Source organism: Pteropus medius, unplaced genomic scaffold (assembly GCF_902729225.1).
Source record: "Pteropus medius unplaced genomic scaffold, Ma_sr-lr_union100, whole genome shotgun sequence".
Lineage (NCBI taxonomy): Eukaryota > Metazoa > Chordata > Mammalia > Chiroptera > Pteropodidae > Pteropus > Pteropus medius.
The window spans coordinates 32,788,718-32,814,798 of NW_024354875.1; the positions used below are offsets into that span (position 1 = coordinate 32,788,718).

Consider the following 26,081-nt stretch of genomic DNA (forward strand, 5'->3'; position numbering starts at 1 on the left):
ATTGCTGATGGCTGCTGAATGAATAGAAGTTCATGCTGCAATATAGAGAATGAGATGGTGTATTAAGTCATTAAACTTCTGTATCTCTATAACAGATGCTTATTTAAAGTGTTAGCAAATACCTAATGCATGACACAGTGGTTAAAATCAGGCCTCTTTTGAAATCCTCTGCCATTTAATTGCTGTTGTGATCTTAGGCAAGTTAGATTACCTATAAGTTGGAGATAGTAGTTCCTACCTTAAATGAATTAATGTATATAAAGCACTTAGTACAAAACTTGGTATACAGCAGGGATTCCAGTGCATTTTTCTTACTATTTCCAGAAAGAAAAGTCGGTTGCTTGCAGTGAAATGCTGTTGGTTGCAATGCCTGCAATGAAGTCATTTTATCACAAGAGGGCAGTGCTAGCACAGAAAAAACAGGAAGGTACTTTGTATTGGAATTGGCGAGAAGTTTAACAATATTGTTCAGCCATTTCGTGGGATCAGAGAATGTGGGCTGTGCTTGGCCTTGGTCATCATTTTATCCATCCTTTCATCTGTCTCTGAGAAATTCACTGGCAATTTTTAGCCCAGTTTTGGAAAGGGATCTCTTACTGGTATACCCCGCCTCCCCAATGTAAAATGTGCTTTTATTTACCCTCTCTTTGTCTCTACATTAAAGATGTTTTTAAGCCTCTCATTTTTGTTTATAAAATTTAAAGGACAGGCATGTTTCTCTATTATGTGGATCTCTCTATTTTTCTCTGTCTTTCTGTCTTTGCCTGTCTGGTTCTTCCATTTGCTCTCACTTCATCCCATTATTTCCAGAAAACATTGCCATCATCAAGAAACATTTTTTGAATGCATTTATTGTGTCCATAAAATGCGAAAGTTGCCAAGTCCACAGTAGTTGTTTGTAATCTCTTACTACTTGTCTATACTCAGGAACAGATCAGGTATTTATTTAGCATCCTGTATTTGGTTTTGTTGTCATGTAATTCTTTGGGTGGATGCAAGATGGAGCCACAGTGCAGGACAGACTGGCTCTCTGCTGAAAAGGGGCTGGCCTCGCTGCTTCAATTATCAGAATGCTAATGCTAGTCTATTTTAATGGCACCTTCACATAGTCAGCTCGCCTGATCTTGCATGTTAAGCTGTATCTAACACTCTGATTCTAGGGAAATGCTCTAAAAGTAAAATATCTTGTCTTTGTTGTTTGTTAGGGGAAAAAAACACATTTGACTTTGAACTATTTTGCCTTTGTGCTTGGCAATAAATCCTTTAGACTGCTGTTTAATGTCTTGACAAATTCAGAGATTAGGTTTGATTATATTTTTCTTTTTTAAAAGAACTCAGAGCACTCAATAAATTCAGTACTAAATTCAAGCTCATTAAACAAACCCAGGCACCACCAAACTTAATGGCAAGTATTGCCCGTAGTCCTAAAATATTGTAAAATTATTTGCTTTGTAAGAGTTTATGTTTTAGTGTCTATATACTCAAAGGACCAATGTACCTAAAACTATAAATATGCTGTGAAGCAATTAACTCTTCTTGAGCCATTAATATAGAAGTGATATAAATATGCATAATTGCACAGCAAAAGAAACCATCAAGAAAGTGAAAAGACACCCTAAGGAATGGGAAAAAATATTTGCAAACCACATATTTGATAACATATAAAGAACTCATAAAACTCAGCAAAAAAAAAAAAAGAAAAGCAAAACAAATGACCCAATTTCAAAATGGGCAAAGGACCTGAATAGACATTTTTCCAAAGACAATATATGAAAAGACAATAGGTATGTGAAAAGATGCTCACATTGCTAGTCATTAGGGAAATGCAAATTAAAACTACGATGGGATATCACCTCTCACCTGATGGAATGCCCATCATCAAGATGAGATAACAAATGCTGGCGGGCATGTGGAGAAAAGGGAACCCTTGTGCACTGTTGGTGGGATTGTAAATTGGTACAGCCACTGTGGAAAACAGTATGGAGGATTCTCAAAAAATTAAAAATGGAACCACCATGTGATCCAGCAAATCCACTTCTGGGAATATGCCCAAAGATAATGAAAACACTAACTCAAAATGATATCTGTACCCCTGTGTTCATAGCAGCATTATTTATAATAGCCAAGACATAGAGAAAACCTAAGTGTCCATTGATGGGTGAATTGATAAAGATGTCTCACACACACACACACACACACACACACACATCACACACACACCATGGAATACTATTCACACATACCCCACGGACTCGTACCATTTGGAACAACACAGATGGACCTTGAAGGCATTATGTTAAGTAAAATAAGTCAGACCGAGAAAGACAAATACTGTCTTTCTTATGATTTTACTTATATGTGGAATCTTTAAAAAATACACAATAAAGATCTGCTACCTCTTGAAGTTACAGGACAATTAAAAAATGTTGATGTACTTACCACAGAGAATTCTTATGCCTATTTTATTGATTGTTGGTTATTTTAAATTTTATCAGACTGTCTGTAACTCATGCAAGTTAGATTTCAGTAGTTTTTATAGACATTACTTGCAGTACACATGTTTATTGGCCTGGGTATCAGTGACACAGCCATTGGCTTTCTTAACACCATTCCCATTTTCATACCATAGCTGTGTGTCTAATGAAACAAATAAAATGCCTCATATGAGAATGCCTGGTTTAAGAAAACCCAGTATAACATATACAAAGCAGGTAATTAGAGGGGCGATTAGTAGCAGAACAAAAGGATTCTTTGATTTACAGCAGGATTCATCAGAAGGGTTCCTTTGAATACAATCTCCCCCAGAGAGCTAAAGTGCTTGGCTCTTGACATTCAGACTGGGGGACAGATACACTTGGAATTTAAGTGTTGAAAATCCACCATTAATTGAAGATTAACACAAAATGAATATAGAGATTCTCCGTTATGTAATAGAACAATATAAGTTGCTTTTTAGAAACAAATAAACTATATGTCCTATAGGTATATATAAATATGGCCAAATCAGAAATAATATTTTCCATCATTTATGGAGTACCTACTGTGTGCCAGGGACCATATGGAACTCTCTATATATTATTTATATCAAATACTGCTAATAATAGTCTTATAAGAAGGATTGTGCCCATTTATCAATGAGGATACTGAGTTTCTCGGAAGCATTCTACCCAAAGCTACAGGGTGAGTAATTGGCAGAGAAGGGTTTTTGAATCTAGGTCTACGAGGCCTGTGTGTCTCTTATTAGGCAGCCTCTGGGGGCTTTTCCTCCTGCTAAGCACGAAGTGTGCTAACTCTGGGTGCCTCTTGGTGTGTGTCTTTTGGCTGATGATCCCTTCCTTCCATCAGGGCAGCTTCGTTGACATCTTTGTTCACTTACCCTATACCAACTTTTATGAACAGAAGTAACTAGACCCCGCCTATCCCATAGAAACACATACCGTGGCAAAATTTGTTCATGGCTTCAAGTTGGTGCTTAGCTGGGCAGAGGAAAACCTGGAAATGGGGGCTGCCCACAATGGAGGTGGGAGCCATCTAGAGGCATGCATATTCAGGCAGTGCTGGGTAGGACATGGGGAGAAAGCTAAAGGTTGGAGCAACGCAGCCCTTGGGTTTGTGTGGTGAAAGGCAGAGGCTGGTCTAACAAGTAGTAACGTGATGGGGCTTAGCTTAGTCATGGGCAGAAAGTCAGGAAGCAGGCCCAGGGATGGAGTTGGGCAGCCAGGTAGGTTGACAAAAAACCCTGGCAACAGAAAGATACCGGAGAGGAACTGGGGCCCAGAGAGGGTTGTCAGAAGAAGACCATCAGCCATGTTGAGAAGAGTTAGGATACCAGGTAGGTTATGAAGGCAGAGATGCAGAAAGACAGAAACTCAGTCTCTCCACCTGAGGTAGGAGCTCTGTTATTAGAACTGGGGCACGGGAATAAAGTAAGAAAAGCAGAAATACTGATATGATTCTTAGTTTCTGGCTTGCAGTTGCTTACATTTCTCCTAATAAATAAGGGGATCGGTGTTCCAGCCTGAAATGCATTTGATCCTCTAGGTGAGGAGACTCCAAGATCGCAATGCGAAATATTTTATATTTTCCTGGTGATCTGGACTTATTAGGTATTTAATAAATCTATAAATTCGCTGATTGAAGAGAGAACCTGTATGGATTAAATCAATACTTTAATTAATTTTCCTATTGAGCCTTGGCAAGAGGCTCAATAATTTTATGACAAGTATATGGGAGGTAATTCGATGGACTAGTTTCTAATCTCAACTCTTCTACTTACCTGCTTCACTTTTAAGCAAATTACTAAGGATTTTTGAGACTTATTTTCCTTAACCTATAAAATAACAACAATAATACCAATGTTATTTTAATATTACCATCAATAAGAATATCCATAATTTGTCAAGCATTTCTTTTGAGTCAAGTACTGTATGAAGCACTTTAAAGACATCTCATTTAATTGTTGTAAGGAATAAATGAGGCATCATAGTCAAGATGCCAGGCCCAGTGCATGGCACATAGTATGCCACTCACACACGTGAGATCCATGTGTATGCTGATGCACAGTAGGATATGTACTATTAATGGTAAGCTGGGAATTCTGTGTTTTAGAGGGCAGGAGAAAGAGTGATCAAGTAGACTGAGATGAAATAGAGCTGGGTCAGATCAGAGGAAGAAACCAGATATCATATCAGTGACATACCAAAGGTAATTCTTTTCTTGAGAGCCCTTCACCTCTAGTTATAAAGTAGAATTGGCCTCAGTGACCAATATGCTAGTCTTCCCATGTGTCACCCAAGGGATACTGCACTTCTGATGTATCTGGTGCAAAGCAGTGAGTGATAAGCCGATCTCTGTCCTTAGTACAGAAGTCCTTTTGGGAATGTTGGTTTGGCTCAGTACCTAGCAGAAGTTTCAGTGTAACTTAGGACTCACAGCCATGTTTGAGTAACCTACTCTCTTGTTTTGAATTTCCCCAGAAGCCAACTTGGAGATAAGAGTTTGGCTGCAAGTGTTTTTTTTGGAGATGATCCCAGGAGTGTTATAAGGGAGGAGAGAAGTAAGAAGAAGAATGAAGGAAAGCAATAAAAGTGTGTTGATAAGAGGATTTCTACTGTGGGCAACTAAGCTCACTCCTCCAGGGTACTCTTTAAGAAACTGTGTAGTGTTAGGGAGCCGGAGTATTTAATCCTACTCTCCTGCCTCTTTGGTGGAGGTTGTACCTTACACAGGCATTAACTGCCCAACACTCATCCCTCAGGTGGAGCAATGCAGGTGTCTGAGAGAGGAAGCATAGGTGTGTAGAATTTAGTGGTCCAGAAAGCTAAATGACTTGAGGGAGCGAAGGGGTGGATAAGGGGGTGGGAGAATCTGGCAGGACTCCAGCAGCATCTGCTAAACTCACCTTCATATATTGAAGGCATTCAAGTTGTTAAATCTTCATTGCAGATTTGAAAGTCCTTAAATTACCATCTTATCCCCAAATAGGGCATTTCTTTACTATTGTTAATATTTTATATTCTCTGAGTAGGTGCTGATTTATTTCTTCAGTTCCTATGACACTGTAAACATTTTCTTTCAGGTGGCCTTCCTAAACATTAATCTGCAAGTGAGCAGGAAATAAAATAGTCTGAATAGTCCCTATTAAATAAGTATTGAGACATAAGCAGATCTCTAGAGTATGTGCAAGCTTAAAGGAAATAGTAATGTTACATTCAGAAACGGACACTTTGAGCCACAGGAAAAGGCATGCATTAAGCATATCTACCGCGTTTCAGGCTTGGAATTCTGACCTATAGGGATCTGGCTAGATTTCTCCTGCCTTTCAGGGTACATACTGAGCAAAATATACTGGTTCTGCTAAATGAGAGAACATTTGAATGTAAATTTCTTTGTCTGAGAATTATTTTCTAAGCACCTTGCAACACCCAGCCTAGAATTCAGATGCAAATAAGGCCTAGCACCCATGGGCTATAAAGACAGTGATTAGTGTTTGGAGTAAAAAATGTTCTTCTTAGGACCTTCTACTTCCCTGGGTGCAATTATCTCAGTGCCCAAACCATACCACTGAAATCCATTCAGATTTCTAAGTCATACTCTGAGTCTGGTGAAATTAAAGTTTGAACTTGCAAGTAATACTCCTTTCAGATGAGGTTTTACAGTCCTAATTTCAAGATCATTCATTATCTTGTATTTGTGTCTCCCTGTCCTTAAATTAAAGCGGATCAATTATGAAGGAGGAAATACAGGAGGAATAGACCTACCCTCAGTTCTGGTAGGAGAGTGTGGGCTCCTGGAAACAAGCTGGGTGCTTGATCAAATGATGGAGGCTGGGTGCCTCTCCTTACAGAGGTCTTGACACACTGAGCAGTGCAGTTGGCAATACTAACATGACTACATCTTGTTATATATGATAAGGCATGGGTATTATTGTTAAACTGTCTGGGGGAAATCCAAGAGTAATTTCAATCTTTTGTCTTATTATAAGGGCTGTTCACTAGCAAGAAGATGGGCTCCTGTGGTTTTCACAGCCTATGATGTCTTTCTTTGTATACCGTTTGGTGACAAACTATATGTATCAGGGATGGGAGATGAGAAAGGAGAAGACTGTTTAAGTCATAAAAATCTACAAGTAGCTCATGAATAACACATCTTAATTGTTATTTTGTGTTACACTTTGCAGATAACTTTAGATATTTATGTGGATAGTGGAAGGAGTAATATTTATGGTCCATCCCTGTCAAGTTTTAAAATAGAATTTGACACTGGAAAGTACAAAATAGGCATAAGAATCCTTTCTGAAGGGTTCAGATGATAAAAAATAAAGTAAGCTAGTAGAATACTCAAGGGAACCTGATATCCTAGAGGATTTGTGAAGGTATTTGATTTATCATAACCTAACTTGTGTTTTTACTAGAATTTGAAAATTATTCAGAGGTACCTGTCACAGAGTATTCATATTTCAGTTCTGGGATATGTTTCTGACTGAATTTGTTTGCAGCTGAATTTCTGGAAATTTTATTAGCAGTCCATTCTTAAATTCTCCCCTAATTTTTTATTCTTTTTGAGATATTATTGATTTTGTTTTCCTGAATGCAATTTTATATGGCAATATCTGTGCAGAAGCGATTTGCTGTGGTTCAAGGAACAGGATTCTTATGGGCATTTGTCTTAGTAATGTGATTACAGAGTCACTAACTTGATCTTAGTAACATTTGCCTATTATCGTGTATTAGATGCATGAAAGGAAAACTGCTTTCCAAGGCAGAGGATTACCCTTGAGTATCTCCTTTAGTTGATAATGCCTTGCAAAATTAATGTCCAGGTGATTTTGAGTGGCTATTTGCATTATTCGAAACTAGTTAGGATTAGATCCAAATATTATCACCAATGTTGCATGCAGAGAGGAAATTACTTTTTTAGTACACCTTAAGAAACTTTTAAATCATTGACTCATACATTTTATAGATGAGCCATTCTGTACTTCATCAGATGCTGTTTTTACTCTGCTATGGCTGCAGGAGGCAGCAAGATACAAAAAGCTTAGACTCTGGAGTCAGAGAGCAATAGTTAGAATCTGACTGCATTGCTCATTATCTGTGATCTAGGTCTGTGAGAATCTACCACTCTGACCCTCAGTTTCCTCATCTCTTCAAGACAGACTGACATAACAGCATCCCTATTCCAGTTTCCTATTTAAAAATGGTAACTGCACCTCCTCACTAAAAGTACTCAGTTCCTTTTTAAAAGATTTTCCCCTCCTTTTCTTAAAGCAGATAGTGGTAATATAAAAAGATAATCCTGTCTACAAAAAGACTTACATGAGATTTATTAACAATATCCCCAAACTAGAAACAACTCAATAGGAGAATGGATAAGCAAATTGTGGCTTATCCATGCAATGGAAGACTACTCATCAGTAAAAGGAAAGAAAAACTACTGATCCATGCAACAACTTGGATGACTTATAGACATTATGTTGAGCAAAAGAAGCCAGACACCAAAGTGGACATATTGTCTGATTCCTTCTGCATGAATTTCTAAAACCGGCAAAACTCCTATTTTGTGCTAGAAAAAAATTGATTACCTCCAAAAGTAGAGTCTTGATGGAAAGAGTCAAGAGAGAACTTTCAGGGGGTGATAGAAATATTCTGTCTTGATTTGGGTGGTGATAATATGGTTCATATATTTGTCAAAACTTGTTGAATTGTGCAATTAAATCGAGTGTTTTATTGAGTACAAATTATATTTCAAAGAAAAGACAACTCATCCATCCATTAAATGTTTAATTTTCTAATAACCAGTTTTGGGATTCTCAGGATGCAGTGACCATCTGTACTCTGGGAATTGGAACGGCCTTTGGAGAGTCCATTCTGGACAACACACCCCGCCATGCAACCATCGTTACCAGGGAGAGCAGTGAACTGCTCCGCATCGAGCAGAAGGACTTCAAGGCTCTATGGGAGGTGAGCCCCAAGGCTTCTTCGTCAATTAATGTGGTTGCAGAAAAGAAAAGGAGCTGCCGCATGGATAATGGCATTACAGTCAGGCCTTAATGTGTTCCGTTCTGAGCTGGTAGATGGAATTTAATTTTCAAAACTTGTTTTTGAAATGAGTGAGCGAAAAAGCCATTTTGACACAAGACATCTTTTTTTTTTTTTAATTTAGTGCTTGCTCAATTTTCTGTAGTTTGACATACCTTATAATTATTTCTTGAATGACCATAGAGTGTTTTATGTATTTCCTCCCTCCTATTCCACAGATGTATTCTTAACCAGGGAACAAAAAACTTTGACATTTTCTTTTGCATTTTAAAAATTATCATTGACATGTTCCCTGGTAAAGTGGAATGAATGGGGTTAACATCTGCTTCATTTAAATGCTTTTAAAAACGATGTGCCCTATAATAAGGTGTGGGAAATGAGGGACATAAAGATGTCTGGTTACCTGCCAACTTCAAAATGCATAGGTGGCACAGCAGTAGATGGATGCAACTGGTCCTGGTGACTTTTGCATTTACCACTGCTTACCAGTGTGCCTTAGGGTACTGCACTCATTTACAAGAAGTACGGGGAATAAATCATCTTATATGCAGTAATGGCAAATGGAGCACTTAGAAAGGCCCAGCTAAGCCTTGCATCTTTCATGCTCATTCCTTTTCAATTCTTCAAGCTTCTGATTTTAACCTGTGGTTGTTCCTTATCTTTGTCCTTGGCTCAGTATGTCCAAGTGTTAACCCATTGAGCTGGCAGGCTTCGCCACTTGTCCCAGTGTGGCTAAGATTTTAAACTTGATCTAAAAAGAATTTTGTGTAATCAAATAGTTTCCTCCAGAGCCAAACAAATGACAGATGCATTAAGGGAGCAAACCTGCCGGTGAATGAGTGATGCTTTCCCTAAAAGTCCTGCAAAGCCTTGGAGGGCCCTGGTGGTGAAACCTGTTACTTTTATTCTTGGCAGTAGTGAATAAATTGCAGGGTTACTTGTTTGAAATGTTTCTCTTAGAAAATATTAAAGAGCTCCAACAGCTCTGTAAAGTTCAGAGACAAAAGCTGGTTTTAGGAAGGCAAAGCTAAAGTAGGTTTGCATGAGGTGTATATGGAGAGATTTTCTGTCAATTAAAAGGAACCAAGCTTGAGGCAAATAAGCCATTTTTTGGATCTTTCATTTTAAAAGGTAAACTGAAAAAGTCTTTTCCTAAAAGGAAATTTAGAAAACCGGTTGAAGAACAAAAAAGATTCCTACCTGTGATGTGTGTCATTATAAGTCCTTTTGTCTCTGATGACTGATTCAAGTTGCTGATAGAGAATGATTTGTGGAAATATTAAAAACGTATTTTAATTAGGAGCCCTCCGTGTTGTGAAGGAAGTTCCTGAGAAGTTGCTACCTGTGAATATTTTTTGAAAAATTATTATTAAAAAAATTTCAAACGTACTGGAAATCAGAAAGAATAATACAATGAACACCTAATACACCAGTACTTAGTTGGACAACTGTTAACATATAGTCATATTTGCTTCCTCATTTTTTTGGAACCACTACAATGTAAATGATAGACATTTCATCCTATATATTCAGCATATATCTCTGAAAAAATTAGAATATTCTTCTACGTACCTATAGCATTATATCTTCTACAAAACTAATAGTAAGTCTCCGGCGCATTGAGCAACTCAGACGTCGCACCCTGGCAGCTGGGCAGTCTTGCTCGGCTGCTCAGCCCCGCACCGCACCGCACCCTGTGAGCTTCAGCGGCCAGCACCACTCAGCTCTGCAGCGCCCCGTTAGAGTTGCAGTACAGCCTTTGCCCCACACAGCCGCTAGCTGCTCATGTCCACTTGGGACTGGCGGGCGCAGGGCTTCGGTGCTCGGTGCTCGGGGTGCCCAGCTGGCTCTGTCTGCCCTGCTCCCTCCTCGTAAAGCAGGCAGTCGTAACTGGACCCCGCCTGGCCGCAAGTCCAGCCCACTGATCTTTCCTTAGGGCAGCCCTAGACCTGAGAGCCCGGCTGCTCAGCCTGCTGCGAGATGAGCTAGCTGCTTTGGCTTCAGGCAGTGTGTGGAGGTAGAGATCAAGCTGAGCGCTGCCTGGGAGAGTAGGCAGCGTGCTGAGGCCAAGACGGAGGACAGGAAGCATGAAAAGTAATTCCTCTTCTACGATGGAGAGATAGTCTCCTGGAAAGTGGGCCTCGCAGTCAAGCACCCCAACAAGCGGCTGGAGCACTAGGGATCAAGACTGAGTTCATCGGGCGAATCAAACTACTATGACCGTGGGAAGCACCATGACTTTGTGTCCCTGGTGAAGGACTTGGCCCGGCCTGGAGAAATTATCCAGTCGCAGGCCTTTTGCTTTCAATTCACCTACGTGGAGACGCGGTAGAAGTCCTACACCAGGCAGAATGTGAAGCTCAGGTACTTCCTTTGAGCTACCATCAACCACCACCTCAACGATGTTGTCAGAGATAGACATCGTAGCTCATACACAATCATGTTTTTGACTTAAACTGTTTTTTTCTGAAGAACCTAAGGGGCTTGGGCTAAGCAGTGTCCTTGAGATTCCGAGGTCGATGTGGGAATAGCAAGAGGTAACATCCCAGAAGCTAATGTCTCTGGGAAAAGAACCTTTTATTGAAGCTTTGCACGTGGGCTGCCTCACATCCTATCCGAGAGCAGAGTGCCATCTTCCTTGGCACCTGTTCTCTGGTTTCCCAACACCGGATCTGACTCATGTGCCTGAGATTCTGAGCTGTCAGTGGGGCCCCAGGTAGTCACATTTTGTCTTCCCCTAAGATAATAGTAGAAGTAGTTGGGCCCGCCCTATCTTAAATGGCCAGGGGGCAACTCAAGATCAGGAAGCTACCTCTTTGGGAGTCTCAGATGTGGTGCTCTGACGTTTCCACAAGCCGCCTCTTTTCTGGCCTTTCTCTCCCTGCTAGGACCTAGGCATCTCCGTTCTCCATCTTATGTAGATTCTCGTCAGTAATATCCTGGAATGGAAGCCTGTAGAAGGGCCTTTGGTTGATTGTCCCCTCACCGGTGAGAAATTCTGGCACAGAGACAGGCTGGGGGCAGTGTCATGCATGGTTGGCAGAAGCGTCAGACACAGGAGGCCAAGGCAGCCCACTGAGGAAGTATAATCACTGTGCATAGGAGCTGTCTGTCTTCACCACGTGACTCCATTCATCAGCCCTGAGTGCTGGGTGGTTTCAAGGTATTGTTCTGTGTGCCCCACAAAGCCTGAACAAAGTCATCTGTTTTCTTCAAGAACAGGTTCCGTTATGTAGCCTCGATCCTGCTTCCCTAAGTGATGAGCAGATCCTTATCACTCCTTGCTCTTCACTTAATTTCTGAGAATTGGGGCTGGGTTTCAAACACTTGGAACTTTGGTCCTTACTATTGCCCAAGCTCCTTCACTCCCTTCCTAAACCTAAGAATTAAGGGAGGGCAATGTGATATTCAGCAGAATACTCCGCCACGTAACTTCAGAATAATTCTGCTTGCTAAATTATGTCTTCATCTTCACCAGTTGACTGACCAGAGTTTAGGACCATTGGTGTCTTTGTTTAAAAACACATATACAAAAATTCTTGTGAATATTCTTGATATACTAGCGGAGAAGGGTTTCCCTCTATTGTGCTGTGCTTGGGTTTATTATAGTAAATGTTGACATCCTTTTCTGCATCATCTGGAAATGACCAGGAATTACTCTCCTACTGGCCTCCTTTCCTTTCTAGGAAGACCAAGCAGACCTCACTGGCCAATAAGTATAATATTTGGCAGTGTGAGTGGTCTGTAATTTGGAAAGCAAGGAGGTTGGTATCTTTTAGTTAGGAAAGATGGAAAAAAGGGACTTCTCTTTTCTTCAAAAATCAGTGCAATCGTGGGCCTTTGACTGGGCAGGGCTCATGGAATTGAAACTGTTGGGAAAGGCATTTGGATAACACTTGGGGTTGACTAGGGGCAGCAGAACCAAGGGAGGTAGGGTGGTTTCCCTCATGCTAGACCCTGAGTTCAAGTACTGTGGACAATCCCCATGGGAACAGGATTACCCATCCAGCTGCCCCTGGATTTTCAAGGTTGGAGCTTAAGTGTATGGGGGAGACAGGTTCTGTGTTCTTTGCCTTTTTCAGATCATGAGATCAGGCTCTGGTATGCCTCCCATAATGGATAGTATTCTAACCAGATAGCATCTGTCAATTCCTCTGCCTCCCCACTTACACCACAAATTTACTTTCCAGCTTTGTTAATATCTTAAACCTTTCTTCTGGGAGAACTAGAAGATAGAATTTGCTTTTATTCTCTCAGGAGCCGTACACAAGCCAGGTCTTCTGCATTCTCCTACTCTGCCCCCATTCTCTACTTCTCTGTCAACTGTTAAAGTGAAGGGAGCCTCCTTTAAAGATTCATATACCTGGGAGTATATGAATTTACTTAAGCAGCTGCAGTTTACCTGTTTCTTGATATATTGTCTTTTCAAAGGCTGAATTTTAAAAAAAGAACACTTGTTTCAGTTGTCTGCCTGATTAAAGAAAACCTCCATAGCTTGGAGGCATTATGCCCATGGTCAGGAAAAAAAAAAAAATTCTAATGTCAAATAATACTCAGTCTACAGGTCAAATTTCCCCAGTTGTTCCATAAATATATTTTATAGCCTTCTTTTTTCAACATCAGGATCAAATAAAGAACTATGTATTGTACTCGATTGTTATATCTGTCAGTCTCTCTCTCTCCCTCTCTTTTTTTCCATCCCTTCCTCCTTCTCCCTCCTCTCTTTCTTTTGCTCTCCATGGCATTGACTTGTTAAAAAGGCCAGGTCAGTCTCTTTTAAATTCAAGATTTGTCTGCTTGTTTTCTCCTGGTATCTTTTATATTCCTAGGGCAGGGTTTCCTGTAAATGGAAGCTAGGGCTAATCGAGCCAAGCATTTTTGGCAAGAAAACATCAAAGGTGATGCCTAGTACATCGGGAGGTTTGTAATGTCTGGTTGCCTCACTATTAGTGATGCTGAATTTGATCCCTTGGTCAGATTGTATCTGAGTACATTTTAGAGCTATTTTCCACAGATATAGTTCCCTTAAAGGAAAATTGTTAAATGGGGGTATTGGTCTTGAGGGTGGTCCTTGGTGTCTCACACCTCCACAAGATTTTGCAGCTCACTGGGTCCAAACCTCATCTGTAACCTCAGAGCATAGTTACTGATCTCCCCTGCCAGTGACTTAGTGAGCTGAAAAGATGGGTAGATCTCTTCTTTAGTCTGATCTCTTCTTTCACTGGTAGGGGATAGGAATCTCATATTAAGATATTAGTCACATACTCCATTTTATTAGCCTGTTCATGCAATGCAACTGAAAGTGCAGAGTTCAAATTAGGGAGTTAATCAATGTTTTAAGTGGCTAAAATAAAAATGTAAGAAACTCCACTGTCCATGTTAATCAGAACTTTATTAAAGGGCACACTTGTACGTATACGGTACATGATAATCCTAAGAAATTATAAAATTCTAAAGTACCTTTTGAATAGAAAAGATTAAATTATGTTTATTCTACTGTTTATTCAACAAGTACATATTGAGCATCACCTGTGTGTCAGGTATGGATACGGCAGTGAGCAAGGTTGACAGAGTTCGTGCTCTCAGGGCTGGAGGAGACAGAAAATAAACAAGCAAGTCAATAACATTATTTCACGGTACAATATGTCATTATCATTAAATAAACTTTATATTTATTCTTTGAATATGAGTGATCCATTGATGGCATGTATAGCACTAATCTACTGACAAAATCTACTAATAACCAGAACACTTATTCCTTGATTATGTCAAGCCGTAGAGTTTATAATTCAGCCATTCTTTGTACTGGTAAATAATACCTGTTGGCAAAATTAATACTCAAGTTCTTACTGTCAGCTGAAATCTAAGTCAGATCTGTCAGCCAAATATCAAAAGGGAAAGATTTAAAGGGAGGAATTACATAGCTTCCGAATTCAGGGAGAAGCCTCACTAATCATGAGATGGCAGAAAGAAGACAGCAGAAAGGTAAGGTGGATAATGCCTCTCCTGTCAGTAAGAGAGGGAGCTCAGTGTCCGGCTATAGGTTCCACATGGTAAAAATTAGATAATGTAAATCATGGGTCTAAATTTGCATGTTCACTTCAGCTGACTATTTACTTTTTGAAGAATGCCAAGGTGGGTCCATTGTATGGCAAACGCCCTTATCTATGCCTTTGACGCAAGTAAAAGGGGCAGAAGGATAAAACACAAGGATCAGGATTCTGAGTTACTTCTAACTCTGAAAGTTGTAGTCTCTAATCATAACAGGTAGCACAGTCTAAAAATAGCTTTCTGATAGGCTGAGCAAATAGTCTATTTTTAAATCGTGCACTTTGACTTTAATGGCAACACAAAATTAGGAATCCTGCTTCCTTTCCTGACCAAAGGCAAATTTCCTTGGGCCTCTGCAGGTGGATAGGATACACACTCAGAGAACTACCTGTGAGACTTTGAATACTATTCAATTTCATCTCAAATACCTCTTGGTTTATATAGTCTATTATGTTATAAGTGAAATTAGTAACACCCAGAGTATTAAAAAAATTATTATCATAAATATGACCAGGAGAATTCTTAAATAGTCTCTAGAAATACATCAAATAAAATAAATACTCCCCCAAATATAACTGAGGTAGCAGCTTGATAACTTTTCTTCGTACTCTATATCTTTCCTAATGAAAACCACTTTTCTCCTCCCTTTCCATGTTTCAGTTGCCAATTTACAGTCAGATTTGAGGAAGCTGGGTTGCTCCCTCTTAAAGTTAGGTCATACTTTCTTAGCTTAAGTGAATTATGGTAAATTTATTCAGAATTGGTCAGTAATGCTTCCCTTTTTTCATACCTTTTTGATATCAGCACTTAATAAAATATATTCAGGGTATAAAACATCTCATTTTCCAGCAGCATCTCAGGAGAGGAGTGGGGAGGGAGGGGGAGGAAGGGAGGGAGGGCGATAGTTATGTTTCTGGATCTCATTCAGAAGGAAATTAATTAAAAAGTCTTGGAATACCATTTTTAGTTCTTGAGACAATTATAATTTAAACTCTTTGACACTAGTAGTGTTTTATACTCACAGTAAGGAAGTTAAATGTCAAAATAATTAAGTGTAGCCTTGAAAGTTTTAAGCTAGTTATTAATATTTGATCCAAGATTATGAGTATTTATGATTGTTAATGGCTCTTGGAATAAATAAAGGACAGATTTACTGTCCAATTCCATGAATTTCTTCTCAGCACATATAATATAAAAAGTTTTCCAATGGTTAGAACAGCAAACAAGAGTTTTTTGTTGTGGTTGTTTTTCTTTCTGACTTTCCGTCTACTATTATATCTGGATGAAGATGCTTTCAGCTTTGCGGCATGCTGGAAATACATGACATTGAATGAGGAAATGAGTCCAGTGTGTTCAGAGAAGTAGATTAGAGAGGCACTCTCGAACAAATCCATAAAAGACGCTACCGAGAGGTCCTTGAACTAGTGGTCTACCACCTGCTTACCTGTGTTTCAATTGCATGAACATCGTTCTGGACAAAAATTTTCCTTTATCATGAGCCATATTGGAGCATGTTTAAAATGATAATAAAAATTTATGAATAAATTTTTTGAAAATTTAAAGATAGCAATAAAGCTATAGTCTTTAAAAATAAAAGCAATATTTTATTTTTTTTGAGGTTTGCAGGTTTGTTTGCTTTTTTAAGTGCATTTTGTCTTTTTATTTTTTATTATTTTTATTTTTCAATTCAGTTGACATTCAGTATTATTTTATATTAGTTTCTGGTGTATAGCATGGTGGTTGGACATTTATATAATTTACAAATTGATCCCCCTGATTAGTCTAGTACCCGCTAGACTAATATTTAGAAATATTTTAAATATGTAGTTTTTTCCTATTGCCTTTGACTGCCTGGCACTATACATAGTTATTACAATATTATTCCCTATGCCATACTTTACATCCCCATGACTATTTTGTAACTGCCAATTTGTACTTCATAATCTCTTCACCTTTTTTACCCAGCCCCTTACAAGCCTCTCCACCTGGCAACCGTTAGTTTGTTCTCTGTATCTATAAGTCTGTTTTTGTTTTATTTTTTTTTTTCATTTATTTTGTTCTTTAGATTCCACATGTAAGTGAGATCATATGGTATTTGTCTTTGACTTACTTTACTTGGCATAATAAATACCCCTCTAGGTCCATCTATGTTGTCGCTAATGGTAAGATTTCGTTTAAAAGAAATATTTAAAATTTTTAATCTGACCTGTGTCACAATGAAAGTGGTGTCTTAGCTGTAATTGTGACCCAGAAACTTCTTGCACACCATTGCAATTTTATTTTAACCAGGGCCAACCATGTCACAGAACCATTGCTTAGATGTAATGATTTTTAATTATTATTATTCTATCTATAAATAATTGACATATAACATGATATTAGTTTCAGGTATACAACACAATGATTCAATATTTGTATATATTGTGAAATGATCACCACAGCGAGTCTGGTTAATATCCATCTTCAGCACATATAGTTACAAATTTTTTTTCTTGTGATGAGAACTTTTAAGATTTACCCTCTTAGCAACTTTCAAATATACAATACAGTACTAAGTGCAGTCACCACGCTGTACATTATAACCCACGACTTATTTTACCACTGAAAGTTTGTTCCTTTTGACCCCCTTCACTCATTCCCCCTACCCCACCCTGGCAACCACCAATCTGTTCTCTGTGATGGATGTAATAATTGATACAGTAGGTTTGTTCACCAAATGTTTCTGTGGCTTGAGTATTGTTAACTGACCAAAAATCTATTTCATGCTTTATGAGATATAAAGCTGAATGGTGAAAGTAAGAAATAAGTGCATTTCTTATTTTAGAAAATAAGGAAAATAAAGCAATTTGTAAGCAGGGATATTTTTAAGATTAAAGAATATTTTTGAAGAAATATTTTTACATCTATCTCTATTTCCTAATTTTCTGAGTGCTTTTTTGTCTCAATTCTGCCAGACATGTTGGCAGTTATGGGACTAGAAAGCTTTTTAGTTATTTCTATTTACTACCTCTTCAGGACTGTATAAGGAGAAAAAGCCCTTTTCCATTAATAATCTTTCAAGCCACAATGAGACTAAGAATTATTGAAATGACAGTGGATTAGTTTTTGCTGATTTGCTTTAAAAAACATATTAGAATAATATACCTTTCAGAGGCATGTGCTCCAGCTTGAATAGGCTTGATGTTCCTATCTCTCTTGGATAGTTAGAAAAATTAAAGCCAAATACTTAAAACATATTATCTCAGAATATAAAAATTTTAGAAGCCCTTTGGGTGGGTTTTATTACTTTATTTGGCATGCAAACAATTTCAGATTTTCACTTTGACGATACTGGTAGACTTTCCAGGTGGGCCAGCATTTCAGACGCATGTTTAGTGGCCCTGGATGGGTGAGGTAGGACTGCAGGACCCATCTTCAGACAGGCAGCCCCGTGCCTGCCTGTTTAGGCACAGGGACCCATACCTTCCTGTGAGTATTCACTAAAAGCCAAGAGGCCTGCTCTCTCCCAAGTCAGAAGCCTGTGCTTACTTTTGGCAGCTTTGGAGCTTATACTGTAGGGCTACTTCCCAGACCAGAAATTTGCATCAAAAGGCTAAGAAAAATACATCCAAAAATAAACATGAAAGCCAAGACTTCATGCCAGGAACTCCAGCCACACACATCCTGTTGGCTGCTTCTCTTGCCTCTCTCCTCACAGTTCTGATTCTTTTAAACCAAGCGGAAGCCTGCTTCGATGAGTTGGACCTTATGTCTGCACCAGGTCCTCACTCCTCTGTCCTCAAGCTTTTCCGTGGAATGACAAAGTGATTCGAATCTAGAAAGGAAGGGAGTAAAGTTATTAAGAGGGAACTAATGTTGAAAAAATTACATATATATACACATATATATATGTACATATATATGTGTATATATATAGGAAGTCTTTTCCTATTGCCTTTGACTGCCTGAACTTTCCTGGAGAACCACCAGCACCAGTTTCCTCTCTGTGGTCTGAGATCCTCTTAACAGGACAGGGAATTATCGGCGATGAAGGTGCATTTTGCTATCCAAATAAAGGACAGATGTTCACTGGATGTCTGAGAACTTTGAAAGACAAAAAAAAGAAGGACGTATGCCCTATAAGGTCAGAACAGATCTTTTTTATTTTTTAGTGGGGAAATATTATGTTTGCGTTTTGGTCTGAGGAATTATACTCTAAAGCATCTCTGGCTTTTCTAATTATGTTCCACCAGATCTAAATATGTACCACGGCACTGGCCTGATTTGATTTCATCTTTATTTGTGGTGTGTGTGGTGAGGGGGCTGAGTGGCAGCTCATCTTTTCTGATTGTGAAGGATATGTTTATTTATCCTGATGATCTTAAATATGTTTCTAGAAGATAAACAGAGATAGTTGTTTATAACTAGGCAGAATCACATTAATATTATACATATATATTTATCTGGTGGCATATTTGAATGGAATATATTAAAAATGAGTTTGGGGCAAGGAAACAGATTGAGAGTGATGATATTTCACCCTCTGGGTACCCAGTATGTATCTTGCTTGCAGCTTTCAGACTATATGAAGTCCTTAGTGTTTATGAGAATTCTGTTACATTATTGATGACTTGAAGTCCGACCAGCTCCACAAGCTATGATTTCACTATTTCTCAGAAGACGATCAGGGGGTCTGAAAAGATCAAGGCTTGGCTGGCAGATGCCAGGAATGCCCAGATGCTGCGGAGTAGGCCTGTCGGTGGGGTGCTGTAAGCAGTCGTCATTCTTCTGAGCTGGCGCTCCTTTGGGTGTTCATTTCAGGATTGTGCTGTGGATATTCAGGTCTTTTAGGAGTTCCTATTAACAGAGGTTCTGAAATTCCTCCCGTGGCTGTGTACTTGCCAGCACGATGTTGACACCCCACCCCTACCCTCTTCCCTGCTTTTATCTCGAGGTGGCCTTCTTCACTCTCTCAGCTAACTTACTAGGCTGCTTGCCTGCTAAAGAGCTGCTTGATTCAATGTTAACTGATGTCACTTTGAAAATTTCATCTCTTAGAAGCTTCTGTCATATTCAACCAACATATGCTTGGTTCCCACCATGTGGAGGTGCAAAATGTACCATGTCTATCATTTTGGCTTACAATCTAGTGGAGAAGACAGGCAAGCATAAACAAAAATCAGCCTGATCTAAGATAAACTGAAGAGCACTGTAAGAAAGATCAGTGTGCTGAAGGACATATGGGGGCAGGCAGGGAGAGATTCATTTCCAGCAGGGTATTATTTCATCGGAAGACAAAGAGTTCTGGTTCTGAATTCTTGTGTGGTTAACAAGGCTATTTTTCAGCTTCGCTAAAAAATTGGGGTCAGTTAACCAAATTACAGAGTTTGAGGCCACCTGGTCCCCAGGGACTGACCACACAGAAGAGGCACGGCTTTCTCACTCTGCCTTCTCGGACTGGGGGGCTGCTGGTGGGTTTAGTTAGAAGTCCTTTCGCCTGCCCTCTGAGAGTGTCACATGTTGTATTTCCAAATGCCTTGCTTTGTGTTTTGTTTGTTGTTCAGTCATCATCTGGAGAAATCCGCTCTGAGGTTTAATGTGTCCCCCAGGCAAAGACAGTTCTAGTTGGGAAAACTGTTAAGAACTTGAGACTTTCAGAAGGAACTCGTGGTATGGACTGGGATATTGTTAAGCTTTTTATGTGTAGGCAGCTCTGTGGTCATGGGACTTTCCTGCTCTCACTGGGCCAAATTCCCCTCCTACAAGTCTCCAGGCTGCTGCGGAGAGGTTAGGGCACAGTCACTGGGGCAGGGTGTCTGACACCGAGGAAGGAGCAGCAGGAAATCCTGTTACAAAGTGGCTGCTCTGAATTCCTGCAGTCTTGCCGTGGTGGATCTCACTGACTTCAACCTTTTGCGCTGTCTAGCCCAAACCAATAAATGCAAGGCAGACCTTCTAAAGGTTATTGATGTGGTCAGTGGTCTGGCCTGAAATTCCCATCTATTCCTGGTTTAACCCAACTTCGCTGGATGCCTGTTTGGAAAGCTCTCCAGCTTCCTGGACCAGTTACTTGTAAAATAAAGATACCTTTATTTTAATCCTGCTTTTCTGACAGCAGTGGTCTAAGTTAATGTCAATCAATTTCTTAGGTGCTTTATGAGTTGAAAAATTTAGTGCCCCCCCTTTTGATTTTCAAATTCAAGAAGGCAGAGTTGTGGATTATGGGAATGGAAAGTATCAAGTATAGGGAAACAGTTCATATTGTATCAAAATATATTACTTGAAAGGCAAGAACTTTTTGGTATCTTTCATCATTTATAATTATAGTTCTTAAAATGAGTTCCACATTAGAATGACCAGGGGAGCTATTTGAAAAATTTCCTTGGGTGGGCCCTCTCTAGATCAATGAAACCAGGATGGGGCCTGGGCATCGGTAGCTTCTTTTTTTAAAATTTATTTTCTAGTTACAGTTGACATATAATAATATATTGGTTTCAAATGTATAACATAGTAATTAGATATTTATATGCTTTACAAAGTGATCACCCCTAAATTTATATGGAACCACAAAAGACTCTGAATAGCTGAAGCGATATTAAGAAAGAACAAAGTTGGAGTTCTCATGGTACCTGATATCAAACTGTACTTCAAGGCTGTAGTAATCAAAATGGCAGGGACCGGCATAAAAATAGACACATAGGTCAATCTGTGGTTGAATAATATGTTTGTTCCTTACTAGTCTGTGTTAAATTTCTTAGTGTCATTTTTCCTTCTCTGATATAGACATTCGACTCCCAAACTGGGGTCTCTGCCAAATTAAGTGGTAACGACAATCAGTATTTTAGAGATAGAGTGAGTGGGGTTTGTTTGAGGCTTTGTGATTAGAAGTTGCCTATGTGGTCTGGTTACTGAAAATGTGAGGATTAGGTGCCAAATCACCCCTAAATTCTACCATCCTACGAGCACACATTTTCTTCTCTGTCAGAGCAATGATAGCTTCTGAAAAATTCCACTGTATCCTTGTGTGAAAGAATAAGAGTGAAAGTGGAGAGTAATATCTTAATAGTATAAGAAAAAGAGTTTTAAGTTCATGGACCCTCTGGGAATGTTGAGAGCCCCCAGCTGTCCTTGTACTTTGAGAATCATTTCTCTAGGATAAATTCCTAGAAAAAGAATGACTAGTTTGAAGGGAATGAAAACTTGTATGACTTTTGATAAATATGATCACATTTATCTTCAGTAGCTTTTATTCAGCCATCAAGAGTATTTGAGCATGCCTATTATATCCAGCTTTGGCCAGCATAACTGTTATATGTATTTTTTTCATTGTAATAGGTACTGTTATTCTCATTATGTTTCTTTGACTCCTGCTGAGACAGCTGAGATTTTCTTATATATTTCTTTATGGATTATATTTCCTCTTTCAGGACATGTTACTCATACATACACTGGCATTTATTTATCAATTTATTTGAATGCTTTATTTGATAAAGACATTAACCCTTTGTTATAATTGCAATAAATATTTTACAATAAATATTTTATCTTGGTCTGTTTACTTTTCCTTTTTCATAATATTTAATGTACATAAATTCTAAATGCATTAACTTCACTGTGAATCTGGCTATTTTGTGATTTATTTTTTTTTAAGTTTGTTTTATAAAGACATCTTACTTTCACTCATATCTGTTTTGAAAAAAATGGTATGATATAAGTGATAAGTGATAATGTACCTGTAGTGATAGAATAATTTATTTAGTCCATTGGCAGGTAGGTCTGTGTGTAGAGTGTTAGAGAAGGTAAATAGTCCATGACAGGTGCTTCTAATCTGGGATTCCTGAGCTCATAGATCAGCTACTCTGATATTTTTATATGTGTGTGCACTTTTCTGAAAACAGGGCCCATAGCTTTCATCCTTATCTGAAAGGAGTCTGTTACCCCCCAACAGATTAAGGACCATTTTCTGTAGAATCAAAAAGATACAGACCAGGTTCTATAGCCTGCTCCCCCTTTATATGGGACAATACTGAATGTTTACTCTCATTATATCACATCTTTACAGAATTTGTGATGGTGAAAATGGAGATAGAAAAATAATTTTTATTGTGGCTTTAAGCAAGCTTTGACACTGATGTCTAGAAACTCTTTTTGTAGTGAGAAAGAAATCAGGGGGAAAAAGCCAAGTTCCAGGCTCAAAACAGAAATGCTTTGCAGTAAGAGATTCTACCAGCCTGTTTTAAAATAAATATTTCTAATTTATGGATCCATTGTCCGCCCCCTCCCCAGGGCAAATTTTAGTATTTTGTACCTAGTTTCAAAATGATTGAATTTTAATAACAGGTTTTCATGGAAGTGGTTTTGTATTCTAAGTTCCATACCTCCCCCCCCAAAAAAAACTGTCCACATTTAATAATACGCATAAAACTAACTGGACAACTTCAGACAATAGTACTTTTGAAAATTAGCTATAGAATGGCTTATCGTGCAGTGCAAGAATTATTTGTTTTTTTATTTTAAAGAAATTTAATTTATTGATACTAGATAGTGCATTTGGTAAAAAAAATTAAAAAATACAACAGGGTATTATATATAATGAAAAGTATGCTTTTTTTCCCCCTCCTGCCCTCAACCACCAGTTCCCCTCAATCCAGGTTATTGGCTCCTTCTGCAGAATATTTTATGCAGATAGTCTCTTTGATTGCTTTTTAGGCAAGACTTGTAGAGCTTACATTGACTCTTCTTTGCAGCCTTTTGAGAAAGAAAAAAAAGTTTAAAAATTTCTATAAGAATCACAAGCTTCACACAAATTGACCCTGACAGACCTGCCAGAGTTTTAGTTTACTTTCTCCTTTTGCTTTTCTATTTCATTAAATTCCACAACTTGAATCTCCTATTAGCATTTTCTAATGTTTTAAATCTGAGAAACTTTATTGCAAAATGTGACTATGGTCCAAATAGAAAGTTCTAATTAATTAATTTTAATTTTTATTTATCAAGAACTAATGTTTGTTAAAAATTCAAATATGCACTATTAGTAATGTTAAAAGTATAAGAGGTAAATATAAAAATAATTCAATTTGAATAGAAATGTTTAGTCATTGTAGCTATGGGATATCACGTTGATCTCATGCTAGGTAATAAAACACGGGGAATTCTTTGGCATTAATTTTCCAAGGAGTTATTCCTGTAAATAAGCGCTACATATTTCCTGAGTTGATGCATATATACCAACCGAGGCAAGGATCCCTTCGTGGCGTAGATGACCTTGTATCATCCATGGCCCTTGAGAGTATAAATATTTATGTTAACCGTGCAGCTGTCATGAATTGAGTTCATAAAATTGGGTTTGGGTTCTTTAATTTGACATATTATTCTTGCTTAGTTTTGTTGTGCTGACTAAGGCTCTAGTGCTATAAATCAGAGAGAATGTTTGCCTACAAAAAGAAAAAGAAGAGCAGGAACAATAATATGAAATATTGCCTTTGTTTATTAAGTGTTTTTTCTTTTTTTCATTCTACTGTCTTCTTTTAGCTCTTAGTTCCCTGGATCTTATCATTATTCTTTTATAAGTTATTTTTTAACAGATCTATGATGATTTAAGGTAAGGGAGCATAAAGCTGATAAATGTGAAATAAAAGAGTGAGAAGGATGTGGTAAAAAGAAACATTTTTTAATATATAAAAGTAGAATATATCTATATATACACAAATTCAAACAATACAGACAAGGCCGACTACATAGTTTGTGAGGCCTAGTGATAAATAAAAATATAAGGTCCCTTGTTTTCCCCAGAGGAAACTGTGTTATTAACAGTACTAAAATATAAAGCATTTTTCTTCTGTGTTCTCTATCTCAACTCATGTTTCTTATTTGCTAGTTAATGTCAGCCTAAGTAGAAAAATAAAAAATTTAAATTATTAGCATAAGTTTACCGTTTATTTTTCTATGGTACAATGCCCATTTTAAATGCAAATAAAAAATTTTTAACTCATATGTGGAATCACTGAAATGACATAACTTGTATTTCTTAGCTCCATACATGTATATGTATTTCATTACCAGAACAATAGTAACTGTGCACAAAACTAATTCAACCGTCTGTATTTCAGTTCCTGATGCACACTTTATACCTTTAGCTTACAGCTGAGTAAGGAAAGACTGAAAGGAAAAAGAATATGGGTTGCCCTAACTTTCATTTTCCTTTATGTCATTATTATCAGTGTAAGTGGTTGACTAATACAGGAAAGTAACATGAATAAGAAAGGATATGATAGAGTTTCTTCATTAAAACCATTGCTTTCTTTCTGTATTCAGAGAAAGTTCTGGTTATAACAGAGTATGGGGCCCCTGGAGTTGCCAGCATCTGGATTTACTCATTGGAAGATGTAACACGCTTACTTTGGACTTGTTTTGAGTCATGCTGAACTCTCATGCATCTTGAGCCCAACAAAATTCTGTCCTCCTGAGGCACTGTGAACACTGTATGTAAATGGGGCATCAAGGAACAGTGGACATGCACATTTCGCTATCTCATCTGCTTATATACACTTGATGCCTCATATGGATGTTATTTAAAAAACATAAGTTTGAAGATAAAATTTTTAAGAATTTCAAGATGGTGACAGCAGAGGATTAAACTGAGTGCACGGGGCCTTCCTGAGCATAGAGCCCTATGAGACTCCACAGGTCTCAAGCTCATGAAGCCAGCTCTGAGTGTAGAAATGCATGTGGTCTATTCCAGTCATTTCCACCATACCAGCTGAAGCTGCAGAGAAGTGAGTCCATCTAGCCCCAAACAACCGCCCAGCTGACTGCAGCCACCTAGGTAAGCCCAGGTGCTACCATCAGAAGAACTGACCAAAAAGCCTACAGAATTGTGAGAATAATCATTAGTCATTGTTTTAGGCCACTAAGTTTTGGGGTGGTTTGTAATGAGCAATAACTATATAATCATATATATTAAAACATTTAATTTATGTACTCTCATAAATGAAATTACATTATTCATGTTGTCTGTGTTTTGCTTTTTTTTTTTCATTTAGTGTGCTTTAGAGATCCTTCTTTCTCAGTCCATTCCAATTAACCATATTATACTATAATGTTTCCATTGGCTGGGTTACTGTAATTTATTTAACCTATTTCCCTATTGATGGACAATTGTTGGTTTTTGTTCTTATCACGAGTGCTGCAATGAGCATTCTTGTATATATATCTTTTAAAAAATATTTTATTTTTTAATTGCAGTTGACATATAATATTATTTTCAGGTGTGCGACATAGTGACTAGACACATACAATTTACGAAGTGATCACCCTGATAAATCTAGTACCCACTTGGCACCATACATAGTTACTACAATATTATTGACTATTTTCCTTATGTTGTATTTTATATCCCTGTGACTATTTTGTAACTATCAATTTGTACTTCTTAATCTCTTCTTATTTTCACTCATCTCCCCCAAATCCTCTCCCATCTGGCAACCATCAAAATGTTCTCTATGAGTTTGT

The 26,081-nt window shown here is 38.2% G+C and overlaps 1 protein-coding gene across 4 annotated transcripts in view; it reads left to right on the forward strand.

Annotated features, from left to right (window-relative positions):
* RAPGEF4 (Rap guanine nucleotide exchange factor 4) overlaps nucleotides 1-26,081 on the forward strand; it is a 259,909-nt gene that overhangs the window by 52,041 nt on the left and 181,787 nt on the right. For 3 of the 4 annotated variants that reach the window (XM_039855519.1, XM_039855513.1, XM_039855515.1), the window contains exon 4: nucleotides 8,316-8,462. In XM_039855519.1, coding sequence (XP_039711453.1) covers nucleotides 8,316-8,462 — 147 coding nt within the window. Of the gene's footprint in view, nucleotides 1-8,315; nucleotides 8,463-18,507; nucleotides 18,715-26,081 lie in introns of those variants that run through there. The other variant, XM_039855514.1, reaches the window with a different exon arrangement.